General features: G+C 40.1%; 1 protein-coding gene across 3 annotated transcripts in view; it reads left to right on the top strand.

Annotated features, from left to right (window-relative positions):
• The window catches only part of Cul4b (cullin 4B), a 62,929-nt gene that overhangs the window by 41,801 nt on the left and 8,624 nt on the right, over nt 1-12,504 (top strand). For all 3 annotated transcript variants that reach the window (XM_045140245.1, XM_045140244.1, XM_045140246.1), the window contains exons 16-20: nt 94-201; nt 2,180-2,293; nt 3,788-3,893; nt 5,621-5,793; nt 10,803-10,955. In XM_045140245.1, coding sequence (XP_044996180.1) covers nt 94-201; nt 2,180-2,293; nt 3,788-3,893; nt 5,621-5,793; nt 10,803-10,955 — 654 coding nt within the window. The remainder of the gene's footprint in view (nt 1-93; nt 202-2,179; nt 2,294-3,787; nt 3,894-5,620; nt 5,794-10,802; nt 10,956-12,504) is intronic.

Genomic DNA, 12,504 nt, shown 5'->3' with positions numbered 1-12,504 from the left:
CCCTAAGGAATTTATTAATTGAGTCAGTGTTATAATTTGAAATGTATGTACTTTTATTTTGGAACCTAAGTATACTTACTGATCTCCTTATAGTATATGCAGAATCAGAATGTACCTGGGAATATTGAATTAACTGTGAATATCCTGACAATGGGTTACTGGCCAACCTATGTGCCTATGGAAGTCCATTTGCCACCAGAGGTAAGATTTACTGTTTATGTTCTGAGTTATAGAGATAGAAACCATGGTGATATTTTTTTTTTTTACTTTTCATTAAAAAATATATGCCTCTTGGAATGTGGAGATTGTTCAGTGATTATATGTACATGCTTGCAAAGCCTGGGTTCAATTCCCAGTAGTCATGTAAAGCCAGATGCACAGAGTGGCCTGTTTTTTTACAGGGGCAAGTGTGCACATTCTCTCCTTTCCTCCCCCCTCTCTTTCTCTCTCCCTACTTGATAAATAAACATGAAAATACGCCTTTGGGGCTGGGGACCTAGCTCAGTGGTTAAAAGTACTTGCTAGCAAAGCCTGCTTACCTAGATTCAACTCTCCAGTACTCATGTAAAGCCAGATGCACAAAGTGGCGCATGCATCTGGAGTTTGTCTGCAGTTGCAGGAGAGCCTGGTGTGCCAAACAAATCCCCCCCCTCTCTGTGTGTGTGTGTGTTTCTCTCTGAAATAAATATTTTTAAAAATACGCCCTTTGAAAGCTTATGTTAGCTAGCATACAAACAACAAATGATATGTGTTTTAGATATTTTAGTCTTACACTTAATTTTCTTAGTACACTTTAGCATATTGGTAATGATGCTAAAATTCTATATTGAGTGCCATTATTCTAACATTTTCCCAGATTATAACCCCTCACTCTCCATAGCTCTTAGACATTCTTGCCCATATTTCAAGTAAGTAGGTAGGGGCCTTTAACCATAGACGCATCTCCCAAGCCACATCTTTCCCATATTTCAACTGAAGATGAGATTGGGAGTAGGATAGGCACAGAATAAATCCACCCTAATGTCTTCATGTCTACTTCAGGACTGAAGCCTAGTAAAGGGGTAAGGATAGAGAAGGAGATTCTGAGAGTCCTCTATGGAAATTAACACAGCAGCCCAGAGAGTAGATTTCCCTCAGTAAGTAGGAAAAGAAACAAGGGCAGAGATAGAACTTTAAAAAAGACAAGTTGGAGCTGGATGTGGTTGTACATACCTTTAATCCCAGCACTTAGGAAGGCAGAGGTAGGAAAATCACTGTAAATTCAAGGCCAGCCTGGGACAACAGAGTGGGATCCTTCCTAGGGTGTGGAGGACGACAAAAGAAAGATACCAAAAAGAAAAAGACCAGAGCTGTGTGTGGTGGTGCATGCTTTTAATCCCAGTACTTGGGAGGCAGAAGAAAGGAAGATCTCTCAGGTGTGAGTTCACCCTGGACTGGAATGAGGCACTGACATGAAAAGACCAAAAATATAACAAGGCTGGGGAGATGGCTTAGCGATTAAAGGTTCTTTCTTGCTTGCAAAGCCTGTGTTTAATTCCCCAGTATCACCAAGCATAGTGGCGCTTGCCTTTAATCCCAGCATTTAGAGGTAGTAGGATCACTATGCATTTGAGGCCACCTGAGACTAATAATAGTGAATTCCAGGTCAGCCTGGGCTACAGCAAGACCCTACCTTAAGAAACCAAAAAAAAAAAAAAAAAATTTCCTCAGTATCCATATGAAGCTAGATGCACCAAGTGGTGCACACATGTGGAGTTCAGTGGCAGCCCTAGTGCATCCATCTTTGTCCTCTGTCTCTCAAGTGAGTAAATTACAATAAAAACAAAAGAACTTTAGGAAAGGCCCACATTTGGCAGATGGCAATAAAGAGAGCCTGCTGCAAAGGAAGAAACTTGTGTGTAGAAGCCATATGAGATAAAGGAACCAATATAGTAGAGAGGCACAAAAGCCACAAGAGGTGAATCTTTCAGAAGAGGGAATAATTAAATGGGGCAAAAGAGGTCAAAGATTATGAAGACTGACAAGTACCATTGGGAGAGCTTTACCTTTTATCAGAGTGATTCATGGACCTACTAAGTTAGAGCCTTTAAAATTTTTGGAAATTATTACAAATTATGTAAGTATAAAGAGTCGTAATAGTATTGTATGTGCAGCTTAAATCAAGCTTTATTTTATTTAGATGGTAAAACTTCAGGAAATTTTCAAGACATTTTACCTAGGCAAACATAGTGGCAGGAAGCTCCAGTGGCAGTCGACCCTAGGACACTGTGTGCTCAAAGCAGAATTTAAAGAGGTAAGTGAATATTCCCAAACAGTTGGTTAGCTTCACGGTTTTTTGTTTGTTTTGTTTGCTTTTTCAAGATAGGGTCTCACTCTAGCCCAGGCTGACCTGTAATTCACTATGTAGTCTCAGGGTGGCCTCATACTCATGGCAGTCCTCTTACCCCTGCCTCCCGAGTACTGGCATTGAAGGCATGCACCACCATGCCCAGCTCCTTCATGTTTAATGTTGAGGTTATTCCTCATGACTTGGAAGTTCAAGTCATTATTTTATGAGTATATCCTAGACACCTATATGAAAACAGTGATAACTTGTTACAAATTTTTTGTGTATTTTTAAATTGTCACCTTTTGGGCTGGAGAGATGGCTTAGCGGTTAAGCGCTCACCTGTGAAGCCTAAGGACCCCGGTTCTAGGCTCGGTTCCCCAGGTCCCAGGTTAGCCAGATGCACAAGGGGGCACACGCTTCTGGAGTTCGTTTGCAGAGGCTGGAAGCCCTGGCGTGCCCATTCTCTCTCTCCCTCTATCTGTCTTTCTCTCTGTCTCTGTTGCTCTCAAATAAATAAATAAAATATTTAAAAAAATTGTCAACTTTTCCACAATTGATTTGGCCCTTCTCCATAATTCAATATAATAACTTTTCCCCACCAGTGCATGCAAAGTTCACACTACCTCTTTTCAGAAATCTTGTTGCTGGGATCTAGAGAACAGAGTGGGAGTTAACAGGATCTGGGTACATATCTAATTTCAAAAAATCCCTACAGCTTTTTATGACTAATCTGAATCAAGTCAAATAATGCATTTGAACTGGGCATGGTGGTACACGCCTTAAATCCTAGCACTTGGGAGGCAGAGCTAGGGGGATCATCTTGAGTTTAAGGCCAGTCTGAGACTACAGAGTGAGTGCCAGGTCAGCCTGGCCTAGACTGAGACCCTACCTTGAAGAAAAAATGGATTTGAAAGTCATGGTGGCACATGCCTGTAATCCCAACCCTTGGGAGGCAGAGGTAAGAGGATCAGGAACTCAAGGCTATCCTCAACTACATTGAGAATTCGAGGTGAGGCTGGATATGGTGTTGCAGACCTTTAATCCCAGAATTTGGGTGGCAGTGGTAGGAGGATCACTGTGAGTTCAAGGTCAGCTTGGGCTAGAGTGAGACCATACCTCAAAATAAAATGCTTTTGAAATATGATTTCCTGTTGCTTATGATAAATATCAAATGATATGCAAGACTGAGTAATTTTCATTACTTTTCTGTTTTAATATGGCTTATGAAAAGCCTGTTAAAAGAGGTTACCTAATCCTTTACCTCATTTTCTGTAGAATCTTATCCAATCCTTACACTGCACATACTGTATTACCACCTGAAGTGGTTTTTCTCAGTAATGTTAATCTTTCTAAAGCCGCTAATTAAAAAATGCTTTTCGTGTAAAGATGACTTGTTTTATTAATTTTTCATGTGTCTTGAAAAAAACAGGATGGCAATCACTGCTATTTCTCCAACAGGGTAAAAAAGAACTCCAAGTCTCACTTTTTCAAACACTGGTGCTGCTAATGTTTAATGAAGGAGAGGAGTTCAGTTTAGAAGAGATCAAGCAAGCTACTGGAATAGGTTTGTATGGAGTCAGTCAAGTAGCAAGCATTTTGTCTGCTTTGTGTATTCCACTATCTTAAGAACTATGGGGAAGCCAGGCGTGGTGGCGCACGCCTTTAATCCCAGCACTTGGGAGGCAGAGGTAGGAAGATTGCCATGAGTTTAAGGCCATCCTGAGAATATGGAGTGAATTCCAGGTCAGCCTGGGCTAGAGTGAGACCCTTCATCGAAAAACAAAAAAAGAATGGAACTATGGGGATTCAAAGAATAGTCTATTTCCTCCATACTCTTAATAAAACGGGGTGGTGGTGGAGATAATACTTGACATAATTTTGAAAATACTAAGTACCAATGTATGATGCTTACTTGGAATGTGTTACAAAGGCTGGGGAAGGGGCTAGAGTTATGGCTTAGCAGTTAAGGCTCTTGCCTATGAATCCAAAGGACCAGGTTCAATTCCCCAGGACCACGTAAGTCAGATGTGCAAGGGAGTGCATGTGTCTAGAGTTTGTTTGCAGTGGCTAGAGGCCCTGGTACACCCATTCTCTCATAAATAAACAAATAAATAATAAAAATCAATATTTTTTAAAGGCTGGGGAGATAGCCAATGGGTGTAAAAGAAAGAAAAGGTGCTTGTTTGAAATGTGTTACAAGTTTAAGGAATGAAGAGATCACTGTGGAATGGCCACATTTCAGGAAAATCTTCATGAACTGGACCTTCAACTTGTGATCAGGGTGATATGAAGCTAGCAGAAATAGTAGAAGGAAAGGTTTGGATGTAGGAGTGGATTAGAGTGTGGGTAGACATCATGAAAAGTAATACAGAATACTGAGCGAGTTTGAGTCCAGCCTGGGATACTTGAGATCCTGTTTCAGAAGAAACAAAAGTGCATTTGAGAAAGATAAGGTGAATAAAGCTTGATTTTTTTTTTTTTTTTTTTTTTTTTTTTTTTTTGCGGTTGGGGGTTTAAACATACAAATGAAACTCACTATCACATCTCAAATTCTCAAATGTGTGAAGTAATAGAAATAACTTACTTGGACAAATTTAACTTTGGATCAATAGGACAACTTGGAATAAGAGCAGATTCCAGTTCAGAAGCTATAGGGATAATTCTTGGATAAAGTATTATGTGGCTTAGACTAGGATGAGGCCGGTAACAATAGAGAAGTATCTATAAGGAAGCAATTACAAGATGCAGTTACCCTTTTCCTCATTTTGTGTGTGTGTGAGATTGAGAGAGAGAGAGAGAGTATGGATATGCCAGGGCCTCCTGTCACTGCCAATGAGCTCCAGATGCATGCACCACTATGTGCATCTGGCTTATATGGGTTCTGGGGAATTGAACCTGAGTTCTTAGGCTCCACAGGCAAGTACCTTAAACCACTAAGCCATTTCTCTAGCCCTCTCTACCTTATTTTTGAGACAGAGTCTTATGCTAAATCTAGAGCTTACCGATTCAGCTACATTAGTCTGCCAGCAAGCCCTAGGAATATTCCTGTCTCCACCTCCCCAGTGCTTGGATTTTGGCATATGCCAACATTTCCAGCTTTTATGAGGGTCCTCAGGACTGAAAACTCAGGTCCTCATGGCTGGCATAGCAAGCACTTTACCTTTATTCACTGACCTATCTCCCCAGGCGAAAAGAAACGGTTTTATTAGAGGGTAAGGTACAGGTTAGGTTAAGTTTGAATATACTGTTGATGCTGTTGAGCTAATAACTAAATGGCTATTTCTTCTTCAGAGGATGGAGAATTAAGGAGAACACTGCAATCATTAGCCTGTGGCAAAGCTAGAGTTCTTGCAAAAAACCCAAAAGGCAAAGATATTGAAGATGGTGACAAATTTATTTGTAACGATGATTTCAAACACAAACTTTTCAGGATAAAGATCAATCAAATCCAGATGAAAGAAACGGTAAACTTTTTGCTTTCTTCTAGTATTAGAATTATACATGTTCATAGTAAGATTGTTTTTCTTTTACTGCTGGGGACTGAACTCCAAAGCCTTGCATATATGAGACAAGTGCTCTCCCACTGACCTCTTAACCCCATCTTATATCCACCATCTTGATAGTTTGTATCTACTTGTCCTATCTGGTTGGTATTCCCTTTTTGTTTTTTCTTCATTATTGATTCATTAGCTATATATAATTTAGTTATTTTTCTTTTCTTTTTGTTTTTTTTTTGAGGTAAGATCTCACTCAAGCCCAGGAAGAAGTCACTATGTAGTGAATTCAAGAGCAGTCCTCCTTAGCTCTGCCTCTTGAGTGCTGCAATTAAGGGCATGTGCCACCATGCTCAGGTTTTACTTCATTAATTTTTTTTCTTTTGGTTTTGCAAGGTAGGGTCTCACTCTAGCCCAGGCTGACCTGGAGTTCACTGTGTACTCCCAGACTGGGACTCTTACCTCTGCCTCCCTAGTGCTGGGATTAAAGGTGTGTGCCACCACACCCAGCCCAGCTAATGTTTTTTTTCCAAAATATTTTATTTATTTATTTGTTTGCAAGGGGGGAAAGAGAGGGAGAGAGAATGGATGTGCCAAGGCCTCTTGTTGCTGCAAGCAAACTCCAGATGCATGCCCCGCTTTTCATCTGGCTATACATTTTCTTAAACATTTTATTTCTTAGAGATAGAGAATGGGCTTGCCAGGGCCTTAGTCACTGCAAATGAACTCCAGATGCATGTGCTGCCTTGTGAATGAATCTAGCATACATGTTCAGTGGGGAATCGAACCTGGGATTTTAGGCTTCACAGGCAAGTGCCATCGCTCCAGGCCGGGTTGACCTTCAACTTGCTGTGGTATGAAGGATGACCTTGAATTTCTGATCATCCTGCCTCTACCTTCTGAGTGCTGGGATCATAGCATATATGATGCAGGGAATCAAACCAAGGGCTTTGTGCATTCTAGAGAAGCACTTTGCCAGCCCTTAACATTTAACCTTTCATATTTTTGTTTTCCCTTGTGTTTTTTTTTTTTTTTTTTTTTTTGTTTGGAGTCAGGATCTTGCTGACCTAGAACTCACTTTGTGGCCTTCACTGGCCTTAGACTCATGGCAATCTTCCTACATTAGCCTCCCAAGTCCTGCAATAATAGGCACAAACCACCACACAGTCTTTTTTTTTTTTTTTTTTTTTTTGAGACAGGGTCTCACCTCCACATAGCCTGGGCTCTCCTACATCTCACTGTATGGCTCAGATTGTCCTCAAACTCATAGAAATCCTCCTACCTCAGGTTCCTGAGTGCTGGGATTATAGGCATGAGCCATTATTCTCCACTCAATCTGGAATTTTTTCACTTACACATTTAAAAAATTATAGCCAGGCGTGGGAATCCCAGCATTCGGGACGCAGAGGTAGGAGGATCACTGTGAGTTAGAGACCACTCTGAGATTACACTGAATTCCAGGTCAGCCTGGGCTTAAGTGAGATCCTACCTCAAAAAAAAAAAAAATTACAAATAACTGCATAATATTTTAAAATACTTTATTTACTTATTTGCAAACATTTAATGGGTGCACAGGGGCCTCTAGCCACTGCAAATACATGTGTCATGTGCATCTGGTTTTATGCGGGTACTAAACAATCAAAGTTGCGTCATTGGGTTTTAGAGACAAACACCTTAACCATCTCTCCAGCCCCATAATTTTTTTTTTTTTTTTTTTGGTTTTTCGAGGTAGGGTCTCACTCTAGTCCAGGCTGACCTGGAATTTACTATGTAGTCTCAGGCTGTCCTTGAACTCATGGTGCTCCTCCTGCCTCTGCCTCCCAAGTGCTGGGATTAAAGGCATGTGCCACCATGCCTAGCTCCCCATAATGTTATTGGGCAGTAAAATTTGTGACATTTTAGTATTGTACATAAAACTACAAGAAACATTTTTGAAGCCTGGCATGGTGGTGCACACCTTTAGCCCCACACTCAGGAGCCTGAGGTAGGAGATTCACCATGAGTTCAAAGCCAGCCTGTAGCTACAGAATTTCATGTTAGCCTGAACTAGAGTGAGACCTTGCCTCAAGAAAAAAAAAATGTTTTTCGTGGCTGGAGAGATGGCTGCTTTCCTGTGAAGCTTCAGGACTCAGATTCAACTCTCCAAAACCCATGTAAGCCAGACACACAAGGTGGTGCATGCATCTGGAGTTGGTTTGTTGTGACTGGAGGGCCTAGGACACCTATTCTCGCTATCTGCCTTTCTCTTTTCAATAAATAAATAAACATTTAATTTTTTTTCTATATAAATATTAATTTCATTAATCTTTCCATTATGGTAAATTCATAGAAGTAGATTTTTGAGTCAAGGGATATGAGCTTAAGCTTTAGTGATTAGGACCATATTTTCTAGAAATTTTCCACTGTTAAGTAGCATACTTGTTTTTAGTAGCCTCAATAGCAGTAAAGGTTACATTTTTTTTTTTGTTTTGTGAAATATCTGAATGATTTGTGTTAGTATTTCTATGATTAACATTTTCATTGAATTTTAATTTTGGTTATGTTGTGAGGATATGTCTGCAGTCAAATGCTCTACCACTGAGCTATACCCCATGCCATAGTTTGTGAGATACTGAGGAAATAAACTATTAACTCTCTGAAGTAGGTTGATTTTCGGTTTTGACAAGGTTGAACACATTCCTTTGAGTAAAAGTTTTTATTTATGCCAGGCATGAGGGCACACACCTTTAATCCCAGTACTTGGGAGGCAGGAATAGGGGGAGTGCTGAGAGTTCGAGGCCACCCTGAGACTACATAGTGAATTTTAGGTAAGCCTGAGCTAGAGTGAGACCCTACCTCAACCCCCCCCCCCCAAAATGTATTTGCAAACAGAGGTAAATAGGAGGCAGAGAATGGGCATATCAGGGCCTCTAGCCTTTGAAAACAGACTCCAAATGCATGTACCACTTTGTGTATGCATATTGCTTTACAAGGGCACTGGGGAATTGAACTCAGGTTGTTAGGCTTTGTAGTCATACACCTTACCTGCTCAGTTAACCAGCTCAATGAGTAGAAGGTTTTTTTTGTTTATGTTTTTAATTTTTAAATTTTTATTAACATTTTCCATGATTATTAAAAAAAATCCCATGGTAATTCCCTCCCTCCCCCCTGACACTTTCCCCTTTGAAATCCTATTCTCCATCATATTACCTCCCCATCTCAATCATTGTACTTACATATATGCAATATCAACCTATTAAGTACCCTCCTCCCTTCCTTTCTCTTCCCTTTATGTCTCCTTTTTAACTTACTGGCCTCTGCTACTAAGTATTTTCCTTCTCACGCAGAAGCCCAATCATCTGTAGCTAGGATCCACATATGAGGGAGAACATGTGGCGCTTGGCTTTCTGGGACTGGGTGACCTAACTTAGTATAATCCTTTCTAGGTCCATCCATTTTTCGGCAAATTTCATAACTTCATTTTTCTTTACCGCTGAGTAGAACTCCATTGTATAAATGTGCCACATCTTCATTATCCACTCATCAGTTGAGGGACATCTAGGCTGGTAGAAGTTTTAAAATTTTTCTTTTTTTTCTTTTCTTTTATTCACAGGCAGAGACACACACACCACTTTGTGTATCTTGCTTGTGCGTGGGTACTGGGGAATCAATCTCCGGTAGTTAGGGTTTGCAGGCAAGTGCCTTAACAACTGAGCAATCTCTCCTGCCCTATAAAAGTATTTTTTTCCAAGGTTGGGTCTCACTCTAGCCCAGGCTGACCTGGAATTCACTATGTAGTCTCATGCTGGCCTTGATCTCATAGTGATCCTCCTACCTCTGCCTCCCAAGTGCTGGGATTAAAGGTGTGCCCAACCTGTAAAAATTTTAATATGAAATAAGGGTTAATGTCTTCAGTGAAATTCCTATTATTTTCACATGCAAATCAAAAACCTACTATTCCCTTGAAAGACTGCCTTGTGCTTATTTCCAAAACATCCATTCTATGCCATAAACTAATGCAACAAAGCTCCAAACTATTATTTTGGTTTAGTTACTATGATTATTGTTTTACTTTAACATCAAGATTGGTAAATTTACTGCTAAGCATCTAAATCTATAATGTTTTTGTTTGCTTTTGTTTGTTTTTAAGGTGAGGTCTCAGTCTAGCTCAATCTGGAATTCACTGTAGTCCCAGACTAGCCTTGAACTCATAGTGATCTTCCTACTTCTGCCTCCGCAGTGCTGGGATCAAAGGCATACACCATGCCTGGCCTAAATCTATAATTCTTATTTTTTAATTTATTTATTCATTCATTTGAGAAAGAGAGGCACAGAGAGGGAGAATGGGCATGCCAGGGCCCACAGCCACTGTTAATGAACTCTAGATGCATGTGCCACCTTGTGCATCTGGCTTATGTGGGTCCTGGGGAAATGGCTCACCCCGTTTAAAGGCACTTGCTTGCAAAGCCTGATGGCCTGGGTTTAGTTCCCCAGTAGCCATGCAAAGCCAGGAGCACATCTGGAGTTGGTTTGCAGCAGCAAAAGGCCCTGGTACACCCATCCCCCACTTAAATAAATAAAATATTTAATTTTTTTCCTGGAGAATAGATACACAAAGCAGTAATTTAAAGATGGTGTTTGCACCTGCGTGTGGTGTCACATGCCTTTAGTCCCTGCAATTGGAGGCAGAAGTAGGAGGGTTGCCTTGAGTTTTAGGCCATCCTGAGTGAACTGCATAAGTGAATTCCAGGTCGACCTGGGCTAGAGTGAGATCTTACCTTGAAACAACAAAAACAAAGGCAGTGTTTACTGGTAACTAAAATTGACATTGCTTTATTGGTGCAGGACAGTCTGATTAGAACAGGAAGGAGTTATAAGATTTGTAGCTTTTTTCATCTTGTGTCTATAAGGTCCCATTTAGATAATTCAATAGGTTTAAAGCAACAAGAATGACATGTCCCTAACAGATGCAATTATTCAGTTTAAAACTTTGTTTTTAGGTTGAAGAGCAAGCCAGCACTACGGAAAGAGTATTTCAAGATAGACAGTATCAAATTGATGCTGCAATTGTTCGAATTATGAAGATGAGAAAGACACTTAGCCACAATCTTCTTGTTTCAGAAGTATACAACCAGCTAAAATTTCCAGTAAAGGTCAGTATTTCAGAATTCTCATATTGAGCTTGTTATTAATGAAAGCTACTATATTTGATTTTTAGACACTAATCTTACAAATAAGATTGAAGCCTCAAAACCATTTAAAGAATTGTTTTAATTTCCTATGCTTACCTACATTATTCAGAAGAGAACTTTGTTGGCACATGTAGCCAGCTGTGAAAAGGGGAGAAAACAGTTTGTAAAAAGCCCTTGTACCTGAAAGTTTAGTAAGTAAATGATGATTTGAGCTTTTCTTTTCTTTTCTTTTCTATTTTATTTTTTTATTATTATTATTATTATTATTATTATTATTATTATTATTATTATTATTTGGTTTTTTGAGGTAGGGTCTCACTCTGGCCAAGGCTGCCCTGGAATTCACTATGTAGTCTCAGGTTGCCCTCAAATTCATGGTGATCCTTCTACCTCTGCTTCCTGAGTGCTGGGATTAAAGGTGTGCACCACCACACCTGGCCTTGAATTTTTCTTTTTTTATTTATTGACAATTTTTATACATGTGAATAATGTATTTTGATTATAATCCCCTCCCCTTACCTTCCTTCTGATTCCCCCCTCCCCTTCCATTAAATCTCGTAGTCTTGCTTCTATTTTGGAGTCTCTCTTCTATATTTTAAAAGGTTTTATTTATTTATTTTTAATTTTTATTAACATTTTCCATGATTATAAAAGAATCCCATGGTAATTCTCCCCTCCCCCCCCCACACTTTCCCCTTTGAAATTCCATTCTCCATCATATTACCTCCCCATCTCAATCATTCTACTTACATACATACAATACCAACCTATTAAGTACCCTCCTCCCTTCCTTTCTCTTCCCTTTATGTCTCCTTTTTAACTTACTGGCCTCTGCTACTAAGTATTTTCCTTCTCACGCAGAATATTTCTATATTTCTATTTATTCATTAGAGATGGAGAGAGGGAGGGAGAGAGAGAGAGAGCACTCCAGGGCCTCTAGCCACTGCAAATGAACTGCAGATGCATGTGCCACCTTGTATAGCTGGTTTATGTGAGACCTGGAGAGTTGAACGTGGGTCCTTTGCAGGCAAGCACCTTAAACACTAAGCCATCTCTCCAGCCCAAAATTTTTATTTTTATTTTTATTTATTTATTTGAGAGAGAGAGAAAGAGAATATGAATGGCTGTGCCAGGACCTCCAGCTGGTGCTAACGAACCCCAGATGTATGAATCACCATGTGCATCTGGCTTATGTGGAGAATTGAACCTGGATTCTTAGACTTCATAGGCAAGTGCCTTCTGCTAAGCCATCTTTCCAGCCCACAGCTCCTCTGTTCTACTTTGATGTCTTTCTTTTCTTTCTTCTTCTTTTTTTTTTTTTTTTTTTTCCAGATAGGGTCTTGCTCTAGCCCAGGCTAACCTGGAATTCACTATGTAGTCTCAGGCTGGCCTTGAACTCTCAGCCAATCCTACCTCTGTCTCCTAAGAGCTGGGATTAAAGGAGTGTGCCACCATGCCAAGCTCCCACTGAGTTTAATTGGGGTTGCTTGCGTGCGTTGGGGACTATTTA

This window comes from Jaculus jaculus, chromosome X, assembly GCF_020740685.1.
Source record: "Jaculus jaculus isolate mJacJac1 chromosome X, mJacJac1.mat.Y.cur, whole genome shotgun sequence".
In the NCBI taxonomy this organism is placed as follows: Eukaryota; Metazoa; Chordata; class Mammalia; order Rodentia; family Dipodidae; genus Jaculus; species Jaculus jaculus.
This window is presented reverse-complemented; position numbering and strand designations above follow the sequence as displayed.